A 24,300-nucleotide genomic window follows, 5' to 3' on the forward strand; every position below is an offset into this window, starting at 1 on the left:
CGGATCTCAGCTCACTGCAAGCTCCGCCTCCCGGGTTTATGCCATTCTCCTGCCTCAGCCTCCTGAGTAGCTGGGACTACAGGCACCCGCCACCGTGCCCGGCTAGTTTTTTGTATTTTTTAGTAGAGACGGGGTTTCACCGTTAGCCAGGATGGTCTCGATCTCCTGACCTCGTGATTCTCCCGTCTCGGCCTCCCAAAGTGCTGGGATTATAGGCTTGAGCCACCGCGCCCGGCCGTGAGTTTTAAATTTCTAAATACCAATTACCAAAAACGTTTCCCACAAATAATGAGTTGGTTTTCCCCTAGCATGATGAGTTAATGAAAGTTGGATTCCTTGTAACAACAATAAGGACTATTGAACTTACCGATCCCAGCCATATCGATCGGATTTTTTTTGTTTGTTTTAAGAGAGTTTCGCTCGTTGCCCAGGCTGGAGTGCAATGGCGCGATCTCGGCTCACTGCAGCCTCCGCCTTCCAGGTTCAACCAATTCTTCTGCCTCAGCCTCCCGAGTAGCTGGGATTACAGGCACCCGCCACCAGGCATGGCTAACTTTTGTATTTTTAGTACAGACAGGGTTTCACCATGTTGGCCAGGCTGGTCTTGAACGCCCGACCTCAGGTGATTACAGGTGAGCCACCACGCCTGGCCTAGATTGGGTTTTTTTAAACTCACGGGTTAAAGTAAGATACTAAGTTTTATACCCACTCCCGTCAAGAAAAGCAAAAAAGGGGGGAAAAAAAAGATACTGAATTTTAACTTTAGTGTGAAGAAATGTATATATCCATCAACAGGAAGCATGAAATTTGTGATTATAGGTGAGGGGCCAAGTGGGACTGTGGCTGGTGTGGGATCTTGTTTTATTTTCAGTTGACTTCCTATGCTGATACTTGGTGAGCTTTTCTTTTTACTTTTTCTGTTTTTTTTTTTTTTTTTTTTTTTAGATGGAGTCTTACTCTGTCACTCAGGCTTGGGTGCCGTGTCGCAATCTTGGCTCAGTGCAACCTCCGCCTCCCAGGTTCAAATGATTCTCCTGCCTCAGCCTCCTGAGAAGCTGGGACTACAGGTGTGCACACCACCACGCCCAGCTAATTTTTGTATTTTTAGTAGAGACGGGGTTTCACCATGTTGGCCAGGATAGTCTCGATCTCTTGACCTCGTGATCTGCCCACCTTGGCCTCCCAAAGTGCTGGGATTACAGGCGTGAGCCACCGTGCCCGGCCCTTGGTGAACTTTTCTAAGGCAGACTCTGTAGCAACATCATTGAGTTAGGAAGTGAGGCTCAGACACTGGACCAAATTGAAGACTAGCTGAAACAGGGCCTGGAGAGAAGCAGGTTTCTATAAGACATGGCCACCAGTGTGCCATGTCAGTTTACCATTGCCGTGGCAACACCCAGGAGTTACCACCCCTTTCCATGGCAATGATCTCTCAGCCCAAAAGTTACTACCCCTTCCCTAGAAATTTCTGTGTAAACTGCCTCTTAATCTACCGGTAATTAAAAGTAGGTGCAAATATGAGTGCGAAACTGTCCTCAGCTACTACCGTCAGCACACGGCCTGTGGGGCAGTCCTACCCTGCGAGACCAGTCACGGAGCTATAACGCTGCCGCCTCCATAAAGCTGCCTTCGTCTGCCCTACCACTGGCTCGCCCTTGAATTCCTTCCTGGCTAAAGCCCAGAGCCCTTGCCAGCTAAGCCTTCCTTTGGGGCTCGCCTACCCTGCAGCATCATGAAGGCCTCTAGGGAATGTCATTAAGCTGACTTCATTCAGAAAGAAAACTGGCTGGGCGCAGTGGCTCACATCTGTAATCCCAGCGCTCTGGGAGGCTGAGGCAGGAGGATCCCTTGAGCTCAGCAGTTCGAGACCAGCCTGAGCAACATAGAGATATGCCATCTCCATGGCATGAATGAATGAATGAATAAGCCATGCAGGTCAGCTTGTGACTATAGTCCCAGCTACTCAGGAAGCTGAGGCAGGAGGATTGCTTGAGGTCAGGAGTTCCAGGCTGCAGTGAACCACTGCAATCCAACATGGGTAACAGAGTGAGATCTTGCCTCAAAAAAAAAAAAGAAAGAAAGAAAAGAAAAGAGGCTGGGCACAGTGGCTCACACCTGTAATCTCAGCACATTGGGAAGGTGAGGTGGGTGGATCACTTGAAGTCAGGAGTTCAAGACGAGCCTGACCAACATGGTGAAACCCTGTCTCTGCTAAAAAAAAAAATACAAAATAAGCCGGGTGTGGTGGCGCATGCCTGTAATCCCAGCTACTCGGGAGGCTGAGGCCGGAGAATTGCTTGAACCCGGGAGGTGGAGATTTGCAGTGAGCCAAGATCGCGCCATCGCATTCCAGCCTGGGCAACAAAAGCGAAACTCTATCTCAAAAAGAAAGAAATAAAACAAAAGAGAACTGCCAGCTCCCGCCCACCCAGGGCCCTCCCTGCGTCAGAACTTGGCCAGAAGCTCTCAGTACATTCTCTCACTAATTGCCCAGGATGGATCTGCAATGTAGATCATCTCATTTCATAGAGGGAGAAACAGGTCGTGGGTGAGGTACCTCCTACAGCTTTTGCAGCTAATCAGGGCCAGAGGTGGGACTTTGCAACTCCAGACTGGCGCCTGCCCACCTCTGCAGCCCTGGCCTCCCTGTCTGCTCTGTCATGGCCACCTGGAGCCCTGGCTGCAGGACCAAGTTCAGTCCCTTGGGGCCACGCCCAACTCTGCAGGTGGAGGCCGCGTCCATCTTCCCTGGGGGAGCGCGGCAGGGCACAGACTCCAGGAAAGGAGTGCGCATCACAGAGTCAAGGCTCGGACAGACAGGCAGACCTTTGACCCCATTGATACAGACTTGGTCCTAAGTAAATGCCTCTTAGGAAAACACTCCTCACCAGTGAGTGATCAAGGGGGAAAACGCGAGCGAATTCAGGGCCCTGCTGTGGACAAATGGGTTAGTAAAAAGAAGGACCATCCCTAACTGGGATGTTATGTCACCATTAAAATATTAATAATAGTTATGGAGAATTCATAGTAACATGAGAAACGTATCTAATATAATATGAAGTCAAAACATACATCATACAAAATTATATACAGTACAGTATGATTGTACGTCTTCCTACAGCAAACTCATGCATTACCACAATATGGAAATAAACACATATGGGAATTAAATATTAAGTGGACTTTTCTTTTTTTTTGAGATGGAGTCTCGCTCTGTCACCCAGGCTGGAGTGCAGTCACGCAATCTCGGCTCACTGCAACCCTCCGCTCCAGGTTGAAGTGATTTTCCTGCTTCAGCCTCCTGAGTAGCTGGGATTACAGGCGTGTGTCACCAAGCCTGGCTAATTTTTTAGTAGAGACAGGGTTTCACCATGTTGCTCAGGCTGGTTTCAAACTCCTGACCTCAGATTATCCGCCCGCCTAACCTCCCGAAGTGCTAGGATTACAGACGTAAGTCACTGTGCCCAGTCTTGGCTTTTCAAATTAGGTAAAGGGATTAGCTATATTAAAATATGCAATAACCGATTCTTAAAGGGAAGGGCTGAAGCTAGAATTTACTTCATTCATTGTGTGTGTGTGTGTTTCGAGACAAAGTCTCACCTAGGCTGCAGTGCAGTAACATGATCTCAGCTCACTGCAGCCTCCACCTCCTGGGTTCAAGCAATTCTCCTGCCTCAGCCTCCCAAATAGCTGGGGTTACAGGTGCCCAACATCACGTCCAGCTAATTTTTGTATTTTTAGTAGAGACAGGATTTCACCATGTTGGCCAGGCTGGTCTTGAACTCCTGACCACAAGTGACCTGCCCATCTTAGCTTCCCAAAGTGCTGGGATTACAGGCTTCATTCTTTATACCAAAAAATTGTTGATGGATCTAGGATTTAAATATTATGATTTTTTATTGTCACAGACATACTGGAAGAAAACTGGGGTGCATATTTGTTTTTATTAATATGACTATCTAAAACTTTAAACAGATTCTTAAAAACAAATAATATTTTAAAAACATAACAAACTGGGAAGAAATATTTGTACCATGTAAGACAAAAAGGCTAATTTTCATTATATACAAAGGGGTCTTCAAAATTAATAAGAACAAAATCCACTCTACAAAAATAGGCAAAGGAGATAAGTAGGCATTTCATACAAAGAGAAATAACATAGCTTTACTCAGCAGTAAAAATTTAAATTTGATTTTATCTTGCGTTGGCAGAGTATATGAAAACACACTTACATATTGTTGGTGGGAGTTTAAATTGGTGAAAGTTTTTTGTTGGGAAGTTTTTCAGTATCTATCAAAACAAGAAAAGTGGCCAGGCAAGGTGGCTCATGCCTGCAATTTTAGCACTTTGGGAGACTAAGGCAGGCGGATCACTTGAGACCAGGAGTTCGAGACCAACCTGGCCAATATGGTGAAACCCCATCTCTACTAAAAATATGAAAAACAGCCAGGCGTGGTACACACCTGTAATCCCAGCTTCTTGGGAGGCTGAGGTGAGAATTGCTTGAACTCAGGAGCAGACATTGCAGTGAGCCGAGATCACGCCACTACATTCCAGCCTGGGTGACAGAACAAGACCCTGTCTCCAAAAAAAAAAAAAAAAAGAAAGAAAAAAATTACAGATACCCTTTGGCCATTGTAATTCCTCTGTTAGCATTTCATCCAACAGATTCACTCTCAAAATTATGCAACAATATCTCCACAATGATCACTGAGGGAATGTTCAGTAGAAAGAAACCTAGAAACAATCTGAGTGTCCATAGAGGCTTGATTAAGTTAATTATTTAATAAGAATGAGGAAGAACTATGTTTGCTGGAAATAGAACATTTCTAAAATACGGAGAGAAGTGAATAAGGGACCCCAGAATGTGATGTGTGTTGTGATCACCTTTGTATTAAAAGAACAGGGCAGGGAGATTATATTACACTGTAGTATATTAAATACTTCTGGCCAGGTGCGGTGGCTCATGCCTGTAATCCCAGCACTTTGGGAGGCCGAGGCGGGTGGATCACGAGGGCAGGAGATTGAGACCATCCTGGCTAACACAGTGAAACCCCATTTGTACTAAAAAATAAAAAAAAAATTAGCTGGGCGTGGTGGTGGGCGCCTGTAGTCCTAGCTACTCGGAAGGCTGAGGCAGGAGAATGGCGTGAACCCAGGAGGCGGAGCTTGCAGTGAGCCGAGATGGCGCCACTGCACTCCAGCCTGGGCAACAGAGCGAGACGCTGTCTCAAAAAAAGAAAAACAAAAACAAAAAAACCTTCTGTTTCACTAGCCAGTATATTACATTGCTTCATTATTACTCTATAGTATGCTACATATTAGATCATACTATACTTTAGTATATTACATTCATTCATATTTTGCTATACTATGTGACATATTAATTTATATTGCCCTATAGTATGTTACATATTAATTCACATTATGCTATAGCGTGTTACATATAGGTTCATGTTACACTATAGTATATTACATTATTTCACATATCACTATAGTACGTTATGTATTAGTTCATATTACACTATAGCATGTTACATATTAGTTTGTATTACACTAGTTTGTTACATGTTAGTTCACATTACGCTTTAGTGTGTTACACATTAGTTCGTATTACGCTCTAGTGTGTTACGTATTAGTTCATATTACCCTATAACGTGTTACGTATTAGTTTATGTTACACTATAGCATGTTATGTATTAGTTCATATTACACTATAGCTTGTTACATGTTGGTTCATAGTACACTGTTGTTACACATTAATTTCTATTATGCTATAGTGTGTTATGTGTTTGCTTATAGTACACTATTGCCTGTTACATATCATATGCTACATATTAGTTCATATTATGCTACAGTATGTTACATATTTGTTCATATTACACTTTAGCCTGTTACATATGATGTCGTATTTCTGTACATGCAGAAACATTTTAGAAAGATACAAACGAACTCTATCTGAGGAGCGGAAATGAGCCAAGGATAGTAAGAATCTTCCATTTTCCATGCGCTTGTCATATTTGATTACATCCCTGAGTGTCCATAATTGAAATACATGAAAATATTAGCAGTGCTTTTCTAGAGGTGATGGGAATTGGGGCGACTTTGTAAACTGTGTCATTTCTACTTTTCTGTATTCCCAGTTTATTATTATGAGAGCATATGTTATATTCATATGACATAAAAATAATAAACTTATTTTTGGAGGTTTTTTTGTTTTTGTTTTTGTTTTTGTTTTTGTTTTTGTTTTTTTTTGCAGATTAAGAGGAAGGAATGCTATTTATTGACCAGGGAAGTCACTTAGAGATCCTGGGAAATGTGAATCTGTGGAATGCCGTTGCAAGCATTCACAATGTCCCCATTAGGTATTGCAGTTGCGTTTGCATTCCATTATAACAGAGACGAAACAGCTGCCACATCTATTTAGTGCATCCTTTATTCCAACAAACTCCTTCATTGTGTCAGCAGAATGTAAATGGATCATTCTTCTTGGGCTAACTTCAGAAAACAATAAGTGCGTGATGATGATTTTTTTTTTTTTCTTTTTAAAATCTGGCATTGCAAGAACAAATTACATTTAGGATAACCTTCTACGCCAGTTACCACCCGTCAAGCCCCACGGGTTGCACACTTTCCATGATGTGACACGCAGTTACAAAGTTGGAGTGTGGAAGCTGCGGGAGCAGGGCCCACAGCACACGTGTCGTCGCTGGCGATACCCCGTGGCGCGCCTGCCGCCAGCTGAGCACAGGGAGGGAGCTGAGCTCAGCCCAAAGGCACACGTGCATTTCAGTTGGTAAAGGAGATGACCAATTTGGCTTCATCCTCTTCTTTGCAGAAAGCTGCAGGAGACACAGATGTCCACCACCTCAAAGCTGGAGGAAGCTGAGCATAAGGTTCAGAGCCTACAAACAGGTTTGATACTCTCCTTCCTAGTACCGTGGATGTGGGGAGGACCCGGGGGAGAGTTGGGTCGGCTCCCTGACCGCCCCGGTCCCCGCAGATACCTGTTGCTCTTGGGGGCCGTGGGAGCTGCCCTGAGCCCACGCTGAAGAATTCCGCAGCACGCCTGCCAGCTGCTGCGCCTCTTTCCTCACTGACTTTGAGTTGTTAATGTAGAGGTGGGAGGATCTCAATTCCATTTTCATCCCTTCCACACGCCATCCTTGCTTCCTGCTCTTTTTCCAACAAACACGTCTAAATCACCAAACTGTCAAGGACTGACATTTCATTTGGAACAATAATAGAAAAAAAAAAAAAACTCACTTCTACCCTAAGTGAAGTTAAGGAGAACAGTAATTTCAGACCTTTAAAATTTAAAAGCCACCAAAAAAGGTTATGCTCAAGTTTTTACAGTATCTTTAAACTTCTTTCTCTCTCTCTGTCTCTCTTTTTTTTTTTTGTTTTTTGTTTTTTGAGACAGAGTCTTGCTCTGTCGCCCAGGCTGGAGTGCAGTGGCGATCTTGGCTCACTGCAAGCTCTGCCTCCCAGGTTCACTCCATTCTCCTGCCTCAGCCGCCCGAGTAGCTGGGACTACAGGCGTCCACCACCACGCCCAGCCAATTTTTTGTGTTTTTAGTGGAGACGGGATTTCACCATGTTAGCCAGGATGGTCTCGGTCTCCTGACCTCGTGATCCGCCCACCTCAGCCTCCCAAAGTGCTGGGATTACAGGCATGAGCGACTGCACCCAGCCCTCTCTCTTTTATTTCTGTTTTTGTTTTGTTTTTGTTTTTGTTCTTTTGAGACACGGTCTTGCTCTACCACCCAGGCTGGTGTGCAGTGTCGTGATCTCCAGTCACTGCAACCTTTACCTCCGTGGGCTCAAGCAATCCTCCCACCTCAGCCTCCCCAGTAGCTGGAATTAACAGGTGCCCGCCACCACACCCACCTAATTTTTGTATTTTTAGTGGAGATGAGGTTTCACCATGTTGGCCAGTCCGGTCTTGATCTCCTGAGCTCAAGTGAGCCACCACGCTCAGCCTCTCTTTTTTATTTCTGAAAGAGAAGCATCACCATGTATTTCATTTAAATGTATTTTTAAATTTTTATTTATTTTTTTGATGACCCAGAACTGAGCAGAAACGTGGACAGACATCAGAAGTCATGATTCAACTTAAAACACAAATGACGAGAGTGGGAGAAAATAATCACAACCAGTTTGACAAACGGATAATTAAAAAATGTAAAGGCTGCCAGTCAATCCGTTAAACGAGAGAAACAGTGCAATTGAACAATAAGCAAAGGATAGGAACAGTCAGTTCACAGAAGAAATGCAAATGGAAGCTACACATATGAAAAAATGCAAAGTTTTTTTAGTCAGGGAGATGCAGATTCAATTAGTGAAAGACTGTTTTGCCTGTCAGACTGTCAGAATTTTTTAATTATTTATTTATTTATTTTTGAGATAGAGTCCCGCTCTGTCACCCAGGCTGGAGTGCAGTGGCGCGATCTCATCTCACTGCAAGTTCTGCCCCACCAGGTTCAAGTGATTCTCCTGTAATCACAGCTACTCAGCTACTCAGTAGCTGTGATTACAGGCACACGCCAGCACACCCAGCTAATTTTTGTATTTTTACGGGGTTTCGCCATGTTGGCCAGGCTAGTCTCGAACTCCTGACCTCAGGTGATCCACCTGCCTTGGCCTCCCAAAGTGCTGGAGTTACAGGCGTGAGCCACCGCACCCGGCCTAATTTTTTATTTCATTTTAGAGACATGGTCTCACTCTGTTGCTCAGGTTGGAGAGCAGTGATATAATCATAGTTCAATGCAGCCTCAAAATCTGGGCTGAAGTGATCCTCCTGCCTCAGCCTCCCAAGTAGCTGAGACTGCAGGCACGCACCACCACACATGGCTAATTTTTTTTTTCATTGTTTATTTTATGGACATGGACTCTCACTGTGCTGCCCAGGCTGGTCTTGAAGTTCTGGCCTCCAGCGATCCTCCCACCTCAGCATCCCAAAATACTGGGATTACAGGTGTGAGCTACTGCACCTGGGCTTTGAAAAAAAATATAGCAACTCTGGCCTGACAAAGACTGTCAAAAATTATTGAAACACCCAGTGTTGGTGAGGGTGAATTGGCACTTAAGGAATGGATGGGCATGGAAGAAGCCTCTTGGGAGGCCAGCTGGGTGGCATTTATGTAAAACTCCAGTGCCCAAGCTATTCAGCCAGCAGCTTCACTTCCAGGTATCCTGATGAGAGAACTGAAGGTTATTGCCACTGCCTGCATCTGCAGGTGGAAGGATTTCCATACCATACTGCCCAGGGAAAAAGACTAATCTCAAGAAATATTCATACCATCCCATTTATGGGGGTAGAAAATAAAAAAAGATATATACACACACATATATACGTGCAATTATGTATGGAAATTTTTTTAAATGTAAAATACACTTTCTTTTATTTTGTTACACTTTTTTGAAACGAGTCTCGGTCTGTCACCCAGGCCTGGAGTGCAGTGACGTGATCTCGGCTCACTGCAACCTCCGTCTCCAGGGTTTAAGCAATTCTCCTACCTTATCCTTCTGAGTAGCCAGAATTACAGGCTACGCGCCACCATGCTTGGCAAATTTTTGTATTTTTAGTAGAGACAGAGTCGCCATGTTGGCCAGGCTGGTATCAAACTCCTGACCTCAGGTGATCCGCCAGTCTCAGCCTCCCAAAATGTGAGCCACCTCACCCAGCCAGAAATAGTAAAATACACCTTAAAAGATGAAATCATCCAGGTGCAGTGGCTCACACCTGTAATCCCAGCACTTTGGGAGGCCAAGGTGGGAGGATCACTTCAGGCCAGGAGTTCCAGACCAGCCTGGGCAACATAGCAAAACCCTGTCTCTACAACAGTGTTTTAAAATATTAGCCAAGCGTAGTGCCTTGCACCTGTAGTCCCAGTTACTTGGGAGGCTGAGGCAAGAGGACGGCTTGAGCCCAAGAGTTCAAGGATGCAGTAAGCTGTGATTGTGCCATTATACTCCAGCCTGAGTGACAGAATGAGAAAACTTGTCTCTTAAAAATGGAAGGGAAAGAAAGAAGGAAGGAAGGGAGAATGGGAAAGAAGAAAGGAAGGGAGAGAAGAAGGGAGGGAGGGAGGAAACTATTAACATTGGTTCTGTCTTTGTAGGTGCTTGGGATTTGATGAGGCAGAAATGAAAGGGGATTTCCTATTCCATTTTTTATATTTTCATCATCTTGACCTCTTTTGTGTTTTTCTAATCTTTATTTTTCCATGCACCTGACTCTTCACAGAAATCTTTGCTCTTTTGAAATGGGAATAGATTACTTGTATATGCATTCTTTTAAAATTTCATTTAAATAGTTAGCATCTTACGTCATGGTTTTATATTCTTTGCCTTTCAGCCCTGGAAAAAACTCGAACAGAATTATTTGACCTGAAAACCAAATACGATGAAGAAACTACTGCAAAGTAAGTCTGTCCGCTTGGCCTTCCTTATCAGCATGCATTTCTCACTTGATTTTGCTTGTGTAGGGCTGGATCGAGAAGGTTCTTGACTTCTGTGCTGCTGCAGGGACACAGTGTCTTTCCCATGAGTTACTTGCGTCGGTTCAATGCACATTCTAGCACTCATTGGGTAACCCTTCCAACAAACTTCTGTCATTTACACTAAAGCCTGGTCACTGCTATGCCTTCTGCCATGAAAATTTGGGAGTTAGTTTATACAAGATGTGACACATGGGACATTTTTTGTGTGGAGTTGGGTCTGGCTAAATCACATCTCTTCTTCCTTGGGCCATAATTCTTCATTTCTTCCAGGGCCCTTTAGGAATGCCTGCCCCAGAGTAAGCCCATTCCCATGCAGGCATACGGGTTCATGTCATGCCTGCAACACTATGTGTGGATATATGGATAGACACAGATTCAGGCAGGCAGAGTCACAAAAGGCCAAGTTCCCACCCAGCTCTTGTCCAAAGGAAATTAGAGGTGTCCACTACAAGTGTACTTTTTACTAGCCCATCTTTCGTGCAGAACACCAGCAAGGAAGAAATAATAATCGACATAAATCATGAAAAGATGAAGAAATGGCAGAAATTGCTCCTGTCCATGGCCTCCTCTACCAAATTCCAGGGGAGCAATGCCAGGCTAGAGTTTGAACCCCGTTTTCCTGTTCTGGAAGGCTCTTCCCATCTTCCGCGGAAACACACACGCGTGCTTACTGCCATGTCTCTTGGGTTTCCCTATTCCAGTAACTAAGGTCCCCCTACTCTGCTCACACAGTGCCTCCATGGGCATCAGTAAGAAGTTGGGTGCTTCTGAATGGCGCCGCTGTCCCACCAGGCTTCAGCTCTGTATGGGTGCTGGTACTTAGTATCCCTCTGCGCCATCTCACGTGACCTTGGGCTTTGAGGGTGCTGCTGGGTCTGTTGCTTTCAGGATGCTGTATGGGGTTCTTGGCCCTTTGCTCTAGGTCGTTTAGTAGCCTGAGACCTCGAGAGCCCAGCTCCCCAGCCTGGTGATCAGAACGGATTCTGATCATGAGTATGAAACTTACAAAGAGTAAGACATCACCACTAGATCAGCTACGTTCTTCTCTCAATTACTTCTGCTTGAACCTGATTAAGCAACTTACTTGTGCTAAGTAAGTTGCTTTTCTCAGTAAATCTGATTTTTAGAAATTACTGTATTTCATCAGGCATGGTGGTGTGTACCTGTAGTCCCAGCTACTTGGGAGCCTGAGGTGGGAGGATCATGTGAACCCAGGAGTTGAGGCTGCAGTGAGCTATGATCGTGCCACTGCACCCCAGCCTGGGCAACAGAGCAAGACCCTGTCCCTAAAAAAATTTTAAATTAAAAAATTATTTTTTTGTTTTAAAAAACATTTCAGGGGCTTAATCCCCTTCACGTAAAAATTAGCCCTGTCTCAGGACTGTAGCTGAGAAGGCAGTGGTTCCCTTGGGGTGCGCCCCACTAGCCCTCTGAGGTAAGAAACATTCTTGTCTCCCCAGTGGTGAGCCAGGCCAAGGGGTGTGGTGTGCACGAAGGGAAAGAGACTCACTCGGTTAGATGATAGGCACGGCTCAGAGATAATAGCTTCATTCATTGATTCAACAGATGTTCACAGAGGCTTCCTCTGTGCCTTGCCCCGTGCAAATTCTGAGCCTTTTATGGCTCCATGGCCATTGCAATCCAGCATGCCCAGTGCTGCAATCAAGGGGACGGGCGCTGGCCATCAGCAGGTCAGACAGGGAGCCTGCAGGTGGCAGGCAGGGCACTCCCATTGGGATAGTCAGAAGAGAGTTTGGTTGGGTGCAGTGGCTCACGCCTGTAATCCCAGTACTTTGGGAGGCCAAGGCAGGTGGATCACCTGAGGTCAGGTGTTCGAGACCAGCCTGGCCAACAGGGTGAAACCCCGTCTCTACTAAAAATACCAAAATTAGCTGAGCATGGTGGTGCGCGCCTGTAACCCAAGCTACTGAGGTGACTGAGGCAGGAGAATCACTTGAACTCGGGAGGCAGAGATTGCAATGAGCCGAGATAGCACCACTGCACCCCAGCCTGGGCAATGGAGCAAGACTCCATCACAAAAAAAAAAAAAAAAAAAAGGTCAACATTGGGCCTATTTGCAGAAATGCAGTTCCTAGGCTCATAGTACCAGTAGGGTTTCCACGCCTGGGTTTGAATGAGCCAGAGGAGGGAAAGGAAGCTGGAGCCTGAAGGTGAGGGCCCCCTTGAGGGGAGCTGTGGCCTTGGGGAGGGGAGAGGGACCCAGGGCAGTGCCAGGGACCCCTCACCTGATCCCCTCTCTCCTCCCACCAGCCAGGGGAGCTGGGGAAGGGCATAGAATATCCCTGGCACCAGGGGAGTGGAGGGAAAGAATTGTCAAGGAAGCCTTCCCAAAGAGGGTGGTATGGCATTCGGGATTGGAATATGAGTCAATTCAGGGTTTGCAGAGGTTTGTGAAGATGCAAGCCTGGCGAAGCCTGTCTTGGGGAGGACCTGCCAGAGGTTCCGAATGATTTGCCTGTGGGGCAGGATGGGCGCAGCCTGGCAGGGCATTTCCCACATTAGAAACGGTCTGGACACTGACAAAGGCAGCCCAGGACCAACGACGTACTCTAATAGTTCCTGGAGTAAGTCATCCCCCAAAAATGCAGAGAATGGCCTGAGATTATTGGATCTTGGCTACTTTCTTTTAACTTTGGAGGCCATGGACTCAATCGGAGACTTCCCCTGCTGCCTTTCCCTCCCCTTTTATTTTCCAGGACAGATTTGTCACTATTCCATCTGCTTCAAGTCCAACCTACGCATATTTTATGAGACCAGACACGTTTTCATTCATGCTTATGAATATAAGCCCCTTGGGGGTAAATCTTTTCACACATGGTCTTACAGCATTTCAAAAATGATTTCTTTTCCCTCTTCAGAAGGAGGGATTCTTAGGGCCGGGCGCAGTGGCTCACGCCTGTAATCCCAGCACTTTGGGAGGCTGAGGCGGGTGTTTCACTTGAGCCCAGGAGTTCGAGACCAGCCTGGGCAACATGGTGAAACCCCGTCTCTACAAAAAATACAAAAATTATCCCTGCGTGGTAGCTCTTAACTGTAGTCCCAGCTACTTATGGGGCTGAAGTGGGAGGATCACTTGAGCCCAGGAGGTCGAGGCTACAGAGAGCCTAGATTATACTACTGCACTCCAACCTGGGTGACAGAGCAAGACCCTCTCTCAAAAAAAAAAAAAAAGTGGGGGGGCATTCTTAAATATTTGTTGACGGGAATTGGAGAGGTGTAAAGGAAGATGGGTTTTGGAGAAAGACTGACTTGGGAGTGATTCACGGGGGTCCACTACCAGCACTCTGCGTGACTCTGAATGAGCTCTGAGCTGTCCACCTCCCTTTCTGACCTGTACAGCAGGCATACCAGGAGTCAAGTCACTGCGTGTTGTTTGTTGTTGTTTTTATTTTGTTCTGTTTTGAGATGGAATCTCGCTCTGTTGTCCAGGCTGGAGTGCAGTGGCACAATCTCTGCTCATTGCAACCTCTGCCTCCCAGGTTCAAGCGATTCTCCTGCCTCAGCCTCCCGAGTAGCTGGGATTACAGGTGTGCACCACCACATCTGGCTAATTTTTGTCTTTTTAGTAGAGACGGGGTTTCACCATGTTAGCCAGGATGGCCTTGATCCCTTGACATCATGATCCGCCCGCCTCAGCCTCCCAAAGTGCTGGGATTACAGGCGTGAGCCACTGCACCCGGCCCACTGAGTGGTATTGAAGAGGAATGGGATGTGTGTGTATAGCACCTGGCACGGTGAGAGTCTGAGGCTAAGCTGTCGACAGAAGCTATTCCCAGCAAGCTCACAGCAGGGCGTGGTATGCGTTTCTGAAATTAACGGCCTTGGAGGAAATTGACCTTCACCACATCACCACAACGGACTGGGTGCACATTGCCTGTCTGTCGTGGGGAGATGTCACAGGGTACCCATCCCTCTCCCTGGTGTTGGGGAGAAGCCCGCAGGTCTGTGGCACCAAGGCTGCTCCGAGACCCTGGTTTATCGTGAGCAGTCATCGCCATGTGTCAGCTGGGACAGCACGGGCTGACTGTGGCGGAGACAACGGCAGTAAAGTTTTCCATGTGTAGGCTTGAAGCAAAATGTAATTAGCCTTTATGTGCAGAACAAGGGCCCATTGATGAATACAGCTGGTCTTTGTTTTGTCCTGTTGTTGAGAGTGGGAGGTAAAAGTGTTCTTCTTCATGTTTATTAATGCAAGATTCCTTAGACAAATGGCAAGCACAGTTTAATATTTGTTGGAACATGGGGGCTTTGCCAAAACAGTTGTTGTGTAAGAAGATTGCAAGGTTTCCGATTATAACCATTTCTGGGTTAAATAAATGAATTATTTCTGCCCTTTTTTTCTTTTTTGAAATTTTTTTTAGAGTCGGGGTCTCACTGTGTTGCCCAGGGTGGTCTCAAACTCCTGGCCTCAGGTGATCCTCCCACCTCAGCCTCCCGAAGTGCTGGGATTACAGGCATGAGCCACTATACCTGGCATTCTTTTTTCTTTAGTTAAAAACATAGCTCCTTCTCAGATGGTCACCCTGTGTACGGATCTTCCCACTTCTCTTAGCAAATGGAGATTTACCACCCTAATAGCTTTAACCTTGGAGAGTCCAGCAAAGGAACATGGTGTGGATTTTAACATCTAAACAATTTCCTGGGATGGATGGCCATGGAGGTGGCAGATAGCTGGAATCATGCAGCAGCAGCTGGCCCAGAGAGAGGCCTGGGCATCCCTCACTGCCCCAAGTTCCTGCATCCATCTCCTGCAGCTGTTCACTTACTTGTTACTGAGTTTGGGTTGCTACTGCACCCTCCAGCAGGAATGTCACCCTCCCAGCCAAGCGGCTAGTGTTCCGGGCAAAAGTGCAGGAATTCCCATTTTTGCTGAAGTCCACGATCCTATGCCCTGTCCCCCCGAATCTGGGTTAGAAAAGGACTTCCAGCTGCAATACACACAGTCAGCTTCTTGCATTCCTCCCCACTCGTGGGCCGAGGCACTGAGCCTTGATGAAAGAAAATATTGAATTGCACTGAAATACTACATTTTTTATAGCTCACTTTAGTCTTAGGAGAATTTGCACCTCCCAAACCTTTCCTGCCAGTAAAATTCATATTTCTTAAGGTTACTCATGTTGTATTCCTAGCGTATATGCTTTTTTCAAAGAACGACATTGTATATACACATACTTCCACAGTATGGTTACAAAAGAGACATTTACGAGGAACTTCACTTGGGTTAATTTTAGAGTATTTTCTTTATACCGTGTATATAACCAGTGCTTCATCACAAAACACAACGTGCTCTGAAACAGCAGAAAACTTTCCTGTGGCTAACTCAGTGTGGGGGAGCCTCTATGCTTCTTTGGAGGGATAGAGAAATCCAGGTCCCAAAAGAGGACATACGACAGAATTTGGAAAGGGGAGGAGGCGGGGCACGGTGGCTCACGCCTATCATCCCAGCACTCTGGGAGACCGAGGTGGGAGGATCACTTGAGCCCAAGAGTTTGAGACCAGCCTGGGCAACATAGTGAGACCCCATCTCTACCAAAATATACAAAAAATTAGCTGGGCGTGGTGTTGTACCTTTAGTTCCATTTACTTGGGAGGCTGAGTTGGAAAGTTCGCGTGAGCCTGGAAGTTCCAGCCTGTAGTGAGCTATGATTGCATCACTGTACTCCAGCCTGAGTGACAGAATGAGAGCCCGTCTCTAAAAATAATAATAAATAATTTTTTAAAGGAGGGGAGGAGGATACCAGCAATTCAAGACAACTCTCTGCATGCTGAATGTGGATAGGATGGATACTTTCTTTTTATTTATTTATTTATTTATTTAGAGTCAGGGTCTCTCTCGGTTATTCAGGCTGGAGTGCAGTGGTGTGATCATGGCTCACTGCAACCTCTACCTCCCGGGTTCAAGTGATTCTTCTGCCTCAGCTGTTGGAGTAGCTGGGATTATAGGCTCGTGCCACCATGCCTGGCTAATTTTTGTTTTTCGGTTTTTTTTTTTTTTTTTGAAACTGAGTCTTGCTCTGTTGCCCAGGCTGGAGTGCAGTAGCACGATATTGGCTCACTGCATCCTCCGCCTCCCAGGTTCAAGCGATTCTCCTGCCTCAGCCTCCCAAGTAACTGGGATTGCAGATATCTGCCACCACACCCAGCTAATTTTTGTATTTTTAGTAGAAACGAGGTTTTGCCATGTTGGCTGGTCTCGAACTCCTAGACTCAAGTGATCCACCCGCCTTGGCCTCCTGAATTGCTGGGATGACAGGCGTGAGCAGCTGGGATGGATACTTTGTTTACATGCTGTGCTAGACTATTTCACAGTGGTTTCCTGAGTGTTATCTTGTCTGCCCTTTCCTGCAGTCATCAAGGCAGCTTTTACTGTGCTCATTGCATGGATGAGGAAGCAGTCCCAGGAACACGCAGAGTCAGGCCCCGGACCTGGTCCTTTAGGCTCAAATTCCAGTGCTCTTTGCTTGAGACCACAGCGGTCTTCAGAGCCCCTTTCTGGTGCCAGTTTTGTAATCAAGCAGCGAAGGTGAGGGCTAGCCGGGTGAAGGCAGGCATTCCTGGGGGGTTCAGCCTTTCCCAGTCTCACCAGCCCTCGTTGTATTGACCCTAGCAGATTGATTTTTCCCTTTCTGAACGTTAATTCCTCATGAAAGACTCACGGAACTGGGGCCAGATAGAGCCCAGTTGACTAAACCTGAGAATCACCCAACTGTCTTGACCATCATGTTTAGACAAATATTGCATCCCCTGATTGAATCTGAAAGGGACAACTTAAGCATCCTGAAAACAGAGTCTGTCTGCTGTACCTTTAAGAATGTAAAATGTTCTATTTCCTGGCTTTTTGATGAGTCATCAGTTTCCAGTACTAGTTGCTGTAATTATCCTGGTTGGATTAATTTCCCTAAAAATAGAGAAGCAGCCACTTTTATGGTTTTGAGAGTATGGACTTGAATAAAGAACCTCCTGTCCCTTAAACCTTAGAGAGCTCTAAATCAGACTTGCAGGGAAAAACCGATGGTCGTTTTTTTTTCTTCTTCTTCTTCTTCTTCCTGTGTCTTATCTCCAGTAGGGCTTGTGGATTTTGTAGAATTCTTGGGATTTTTTTCATCTCTGTACAAGTATTTTGCTCCACACCTGAAAATTGATGCCTGGGTGAGCCCTGAAGGATTTTCCTTGTCTTTTGTACCAACACCAGCTGTCTTGGCCCCCTCTGAATAGTACAACCATGACCTGGTGTCTCCCCAGGCTGGGGCCTGGGCGGAAACAGGGGGTGGCTTCATAGTTCCAAGTCCAGGTAGAAATTCCTCTGAGCACCAAAGATTCTTTGCCTGTTCTGTGGACCCCAGACCTGGCTAGGAAATGTAATTGACATGTAATAGACATGTCTGTTGCAAAGTATCAATGAGAATTGCCAAACTTTACTCCTCTCCTTCATTGATGTTTAGGGAAGCCCTGCTTTACCATGGTAGGTGTGGTGTCAGTTGCTGGACCGATAAAGACAGGGTGGGAGGGGGCTTACAGACATCACCTGCACACACAGGCTCACACACTCTGTACCCAAAAACACATACACATAAATAGAGAGGCAGCCAGGATTACCTGTAATCCCAGAACTCTGGGAGGCCGAGCCAGGTGGATCACTTGAGGTCAGAAGTTCAAGACCAGACTAGCCAACATGGTGACATCTCGTCTCTACTAAAAATACAAAAATTAGCCAGTCGTGGTGGCGCGTGCCTGTAATCCCAGCTACTCGGGAGGCTGAGGTAGGAGAATCACTTGAACTCAGGAGGCAGAGGTTGCAGTGAGCCGAGGTCACGCCACTGTACTCCAGCCTGGGCAACAGAGTGAGGCTCTATCTCAAAAGTTAAAAAAAATTACAAAGCAGAAGAACTGTGCATGTGTCCATGTATATAAACATGTTTATGAATATAAACATGCAATCAGGTTTTTTAAACTTTTTATCATACAGTCTCTCAACCAGTCCTACTGCTTTTATTTTCTTTCTTTCTTTCTTTCTTTATTTTGAGACAGGATCTCACTCTGTCACCCAGGCTGGAGTGCAATGATACGATCTTGGTTCCCTACAACCTCCACCTCCAGGGTTCAAACGATTTTCCCACCTTAGCCACCCAAGTCGCTGGTATCACAGGTGTGTATCACCACACCTGGCTAATTTTTGTATTTTTAGTAGAGACGGGGTTTCACCATGTTACCTAGGCTGGTCTCGAACTCCTGAGCTCGAGCGATCCAGCCATCTCAGCCTCCCAAAGTGCTGGGATTACAGGCATGAGCCACCGCACCTGGCCGATAAAACAGTCATATTCATCCAGCATCCTTTAAGAGGGTAGAGAAAGTCATTATTCACAGACTGTCACCTGGGTTTGGCGTGCATTCATACAGACTTTACCTATTTAAGAGATCCTTGAAGTTTTTCTGATTCACTGTTAAGGCAAGCCTAGGGATTTTCCAGTGTATGTGTGAAGGAAACAGGTAACGGACTGTTGAGTGAATACAATGTATAGATCGTAGCACATATGGTGACCTGTGAAACGGGGGTGTCATGACACACCCCTTCCTGCATCCCAGAATTGTGAGGGTCAGGCATGATAACGGGTGTTCCTGCAGCCTGCATAGCAGTGCCAAATGCAGGCTGCAGTCCAGCAATGTCACTGCTGGGTATTTATCCAAAGAAAGGAAATGGCTGTGTTGCAGGCATGCCTGCACTCACATGTTTATCACAGCACTATTCACACAGCAGCCTAGATGGGGAAGTGACCTGTGCACCCAGCTTCAGATGAGTGGATGAAGAAAATGTGGTGTAGATCCACAGCGTAATGCGATGGAGACTTACAAAAGGAAATCCTGCCATTTGCAACAACAACATGGATTCATCTGGGGGATGTTACGTTAAGTGAAATGAACCAGGCACAGAAAGACGAATACCACAAGATCTCACTCATGGTGACTCTAAACGTTGATCACGTAAAAGTTAAGAAGAATGGTGGTTACCCGGGAGTGAGGAGAGGTTGGTTAAATGATACATATTTATAGGTGGACAGGAGGAATAAATTTGAGAGATGTATTAGACAGCATGGTGACGATAGTTAATGCCGATATATTGTAAAATAAATGTGGGTAGTAGAAAATTTTTTTTTTTTTTTTTTTTTTGAGACAAAGTCTCCCTCTGTTGCCCGGGCTAGAGGGTGGGGGCATGATCTCAGCTCACTGCAACCTCCACCTCCTGAGTTCAAGCGATTCTTATGTCTCAGCCTCCCAAGTATCTGGGAATACAGGCACACGCCACCATGCCCAGCTAATTTTTGTATTTTTAGTAGAGACGGGGTTTCGCCATGTTGGCCAGGCTGGTCTCGATCTCCTGACCTCAGGTGATCCGCCCACCTCGGCCTTCTAAAGTGCTGGGATTACAGGCGTGAGCCACCGCATCCGGCCTCATTTTTTAAGTGTAGACTGAAAACCACCTCAAAAAGAAGGCCTTTATCCCATGTTCTGTACACACAGGCTTTGCACATCGTGGCTGTGCAGGAACTCTTGAGCCTTCCCCGTGATGATGAGTGGGTCAGGGTTACCACTTCTGTAGTGTTCAGACTGCAGCCTGCCTAGTAAGGACATTTGCGCTCTGGAAAGGTAAAGTCAGGATGCTGTTGGCTCCCAAGCAGAAAGCAGGCGCCACCCAGCCTTCAAGTGCTTCAACAGTGAAGAGTTAGGACGGAGGCCCAGCCTGGAACATTCATGCCACCTTCTGCCCCCAGTAAAATTCCTTAGAGCTGTGAGGTTCTGACTCACCATGGGGAGTCCCTGACCGCCACTGGGAGGGCCTGGGCTACGCAAATCTCAGTGACATGGCATGTCTTATTTGCTTCAGAAGTGGCAGAGGAGAAAGTGACTCACCTCACGCTGCCCGGTCCCACCCAGGGTCCTTGTAAAGAAAGGTGGGAAGGCTGGCAGAAAGGAGAACCGTCCTTCCCGTGGGGTACTCCCGAGATCGCACCACTCCACTCCAGCCTGGTTGACAGGAGTGAAACTCTGTCTCAAAAACAAAAACCAAAAAAAAAAAAAAAAAAAAAAAGCCACAGGCACTGTACATGTGTCCATGTATATAAACATGTTTATGAATATACATAATTTTTTAAAACATTTTATCATGCAGTCTCAACTAGTCCTGTTTTTATTTTATTTATTTATTTATTTATTATTATTATTATTTTTTTTTTTTTTTTTTTAAGACAAAGTCTCACTGTATCACCCAGGCTGGAATGTGGAGATTCAATCTTAGCTCACTACACAACCTCTGCCTCCTGGGTTCAAGCAATCTTCCCATCTCAGCCACCCACGTAGCTGGAATTATAGGCTGTTTCCTTTTACATGACATTATTTTCCTTTTTAGATTTTTTTATTTTATTTTTATTTTTGAGACTGCTGCTCAGGCTAGAGTGCAGTGGTGTGATCTCGGCTCACTGCAACCTCTGCCTCTTAGGTTCAAGCAATTCTCCAGCTCAGCCTCCCGAGTACCTGGGACTACAAGCGTGCACCACCACTTCCGGCTATTTGTATGTGTGTGTGTATGTTTTGTAGAGACGGGGTTTTATCATGTTGGCCAGGCTGGTCTTGAACTCCTGGCCTCAAGTGATCCTTCCGCCTCGGCCTCCCAAAGTACTAGGATTACAGGTGTGAGCCAATGCGCCTGGCCCGTGATGTTATTTTCAAGTACAAAGCCGTACATGTTTACTATACAAAATTTAGAAAATTCTCAAAGATTTTTTTAAAGGAAGCAGATCATCACTCATAATCCCACAGCAAAGATGATCATTGTTAACATTTTGGCCTATTTCCATAGTCTTTTTTTCTACACAGGTTGTTCCTTACAATGGCATTATGTCCCCCTAAACCCATCGTAACTTGTAAATACCTTAAGTCTAAAATGCGTTTAATACACCTAATGTCATAGCTTAGCCTCACCTATTTTAAGCGTCCTCAGAACACCCACGTTAATTAGCCTACAGTTAGGCAAAATCATCTAACACAGCTGTCCCCAGCATTTTTGGCAACAGGGACCAGTTTCGTGAAAGACAGTTTTTCCACGGACCAGTGTGGTGGGGGACGCAGTTCAGAATGATTCAAGCACGTACTATTTATTGTGCACTTTATTTTGACATTGTACTATATCATGAAATAATTCTACCATCATGTAAGATCAGTGGGAGCCTGAGCTTGTTTTCCTGCAACTAGACGGTCCCATCTGGGGATGACGGGAGACAGTGACAGATCATCAGGCATTAGATTCTCATAAGGAGTGTGCAGCCTAGATCCCTCGCATGCGCAGTTCACGTTAGGGTTTGCCCTCCTATGAGAATCTAATGCTGCTGCTGAGCTGACAGGAGGCAGAGCTCAAGCAGTCATGAGAGCAATGGGGAGCAGCTGTAAATACAGACAAAGCTTCCCTCCTGCGGTGCATCTCCTGCTGTGCGGCCCAGTTCCTAACAGACCCAGATGTGGCCCAGGGACTGGGGACCCCTGATCTATATAGTGCTTTCTTTTTTCTTTTTAGGAGATAGGGTCTCACCCTGTCACCCAGGCTGCAGGGCAGTGGCACTATCATAGCTCCCTGCGGCCTCCAACTCCTGGGCTTGAGCAATCCTCCTGCCTCAGCCTCCTGAGTAACTAGGACTGCAGGTGTGTACTCCACATCAGGCCGGTTTTTGTATTTTTTGTAAAGACAGGGTCTTGCCATGTTGCCCAGGCTGGTTTTGAACTCCTGGGCTCAAGCAATCCTCCTACCTTGGCCTCCCAAAGTGCAGGGTGGGATTATAGGCGTGAGCTACTTCGCCCAAACTCATCTGTTTTTTATCAGTGGCATAGACTGATAACATGATTTTGATTTCTAGGGTTTTTTTTTTTTTTTACACCTGACATGTTGTAAATATTTCTTGCTTATCATTAAATATGCTTCAGAAACACAGTGTACACTGCGTAACATTCCATCACGTAGGTGAGCCCTAAGACCCACTTGTTTCCCTGCTGTTCAGGAGCCTGATTTATTAAACTGCTTTCATTGCCCTGCGGGTTTTAATCTGGGGAGCTTTGTCCCCCTTCTTTTTATGCCTTCATGTTCTGCCAATGGCTGTGGCATCTTTTTCGGTTTTTTTTGTTTGTTTGTTTTTTGGTTTGTTTTGAAACGGAGTCTTGCTCTGTCACCCAGGCTATAGTGCTGTGGCATGATCTCAGCTCACTGCAACCTCCACCTCCCAGATTTAAGCGATTCTTCTGCCTCGGCCTCCCAAGTAGCTGGGAATACAGGTATGTGCCACCACGCCCAGCAAACTTTTGTATTTTTAGTAGACAGGGTTTCGCCATGTTGGCCAGGCTGATCTTGAACTCCTGACCTCAGGTGATCGGCCCACCTCAGCCTCCAGAAGTGCTGGGAGTACAGGCATGAGCCACCACGCCTAGCTGGCTGTGGACTCTTGAGGTAGCCTTCCAAGGACATCACCAGACAAGAGAGTTTGGAAGCCCAGAATTCTCCAAAGGCTCACAGCAGCACTGGCGCGGGGCCTGTGTTCCTAGGCTGCTGCTCTGTGATGTTTGTAGACGTCTCTAGTGAAGAGTCAGGGACAGTGGATGATGTGCATGGCTCAGAGACCCTGACTCTGGTCCCATCTGTCCCCAGGTGTGGCCTCACAAAGCCCCTCCCTCGGCCGCAGCACCGACCTCTCTAGTAAAACGAAAGGATCGGACCAGATGCCAGGCAGGATGGAGGAGCCGGCCCCTTTGTCAGCTTCTTGCATTTTCTTGCCCAATTCTACTCCCCAGAGGCCTGGATCTCTGATACTGTCTCCCAGAGGGGCCTGTTTGTGGAGTGGCCTTCAGGCAGGGCTGCATCCAGAGCACGGGGCACAGCATGAGTCACAGTGGGAAGAACCTGGGTCGTAACATCATAAAGACCTGGGTTTAATTCCCAACTCCATGAATTATGTAACCTCAAGCAGGGGCAGGAGTTTTCCTTACTCAGACCTCAGTATTTTCATAAGTGAAACAAAAGAATGCCTCGCCTCACCTGTAATCCCAGCACTTTGGGAAGTCAAGGCAGGTGGATCATTTGAGGCCAGGAGTTCGAGACCAGGCTGGCCAACATGATGAAACCCTGTCTTTACTAAAAATACAAAAATTTGCCAGGCGTGGTGGCAGGTGCTTGTAATTCTAGCTACTCAGGAGGCTGAGGCAGAAGAATCACTTGAACAGGGGAGGTGGAGGTTGCAGTGAGCTGAGATTGTGCCACTGCACTCCAGCCTGGGCAACAGAGAGAGACTCTGTTTCAAAAAGAAAGAAAAGAATGCCACATTATTGCCTGGCACAGGACCTCTACAAAGGGTGGCTGACATTGCTGCTGCTGCCTGCAAGGTGCCTGGCATCACCTGGCACATTTTAAAAAGGTCTGCTTACCTCCCCCTGCTCAAGGTGTCTTCCCACTCTTAAGAATTCTGAAACCCCGTCTCTACTAAAAAAATACAAAAAAAAAAACTAGCCAGGCGAGGTGGCATTTGCCTGTAATCCCAGCTACTCGGGAGGCTGAGGCAGGAGAATGGCATAAACCCGGGAGGCGGAGCTTGCAGTGAGCCAAGATCACACCACTGCACTCCAGCCTGGGCAACAGAGTGAGACTCCATCTCAAAGAATTCTGTTGCTTTCCATGAAGAATTTATAAAAATCGTTATCTGCACTGCAAGTCCATATTAGCGTGCCACAGCTGGGGCAAGTCCAT

At 46.3% G+C, this 24,300-nt stretch overlaps 1 protein-coding gene across 1 annotated transcript in view; it reads left to right on the plus strand.

The window, feature by feature from the left end:
- CUX1 (cut-like homeobox 1) overlaps positions 1–24,300 on the plus strand; it is a 376,408-nt gene that overhangs the window by 200,127 nt on the left and 151,981 nt on the right. Inside the window, exons 7-8 of the mRNA XM_011929952.1 lie at positions 6,839–6,915; positions 10,361–10,427. Coding sequence (XP_011785342.1) covers positions 6,839–6,915; positions 10,361–10,427 — 144 coding nt within the window. The remainder of the gene's footprint in view (positions 1–6,838; positions 6,916–10,360; positions 10,428–24,300) is intronic.

This window comes from Colobus angolensis, unplaced genomic scaffold (assembly GCF_000951035.1).
Source record: "Colobus angolensis palliatus isolate OR3802 unplaced genomic scaffold, Cang.pa_1.0 Scaffold120, whole genome shotgun sequence".
Taxonomy (NCBI): domain Eukaryota; kingdom Metazoa; phylum Chordata; class Mammalia; order Primates; family Cercopithecidae; genus Colobus; species Colobus angolensis.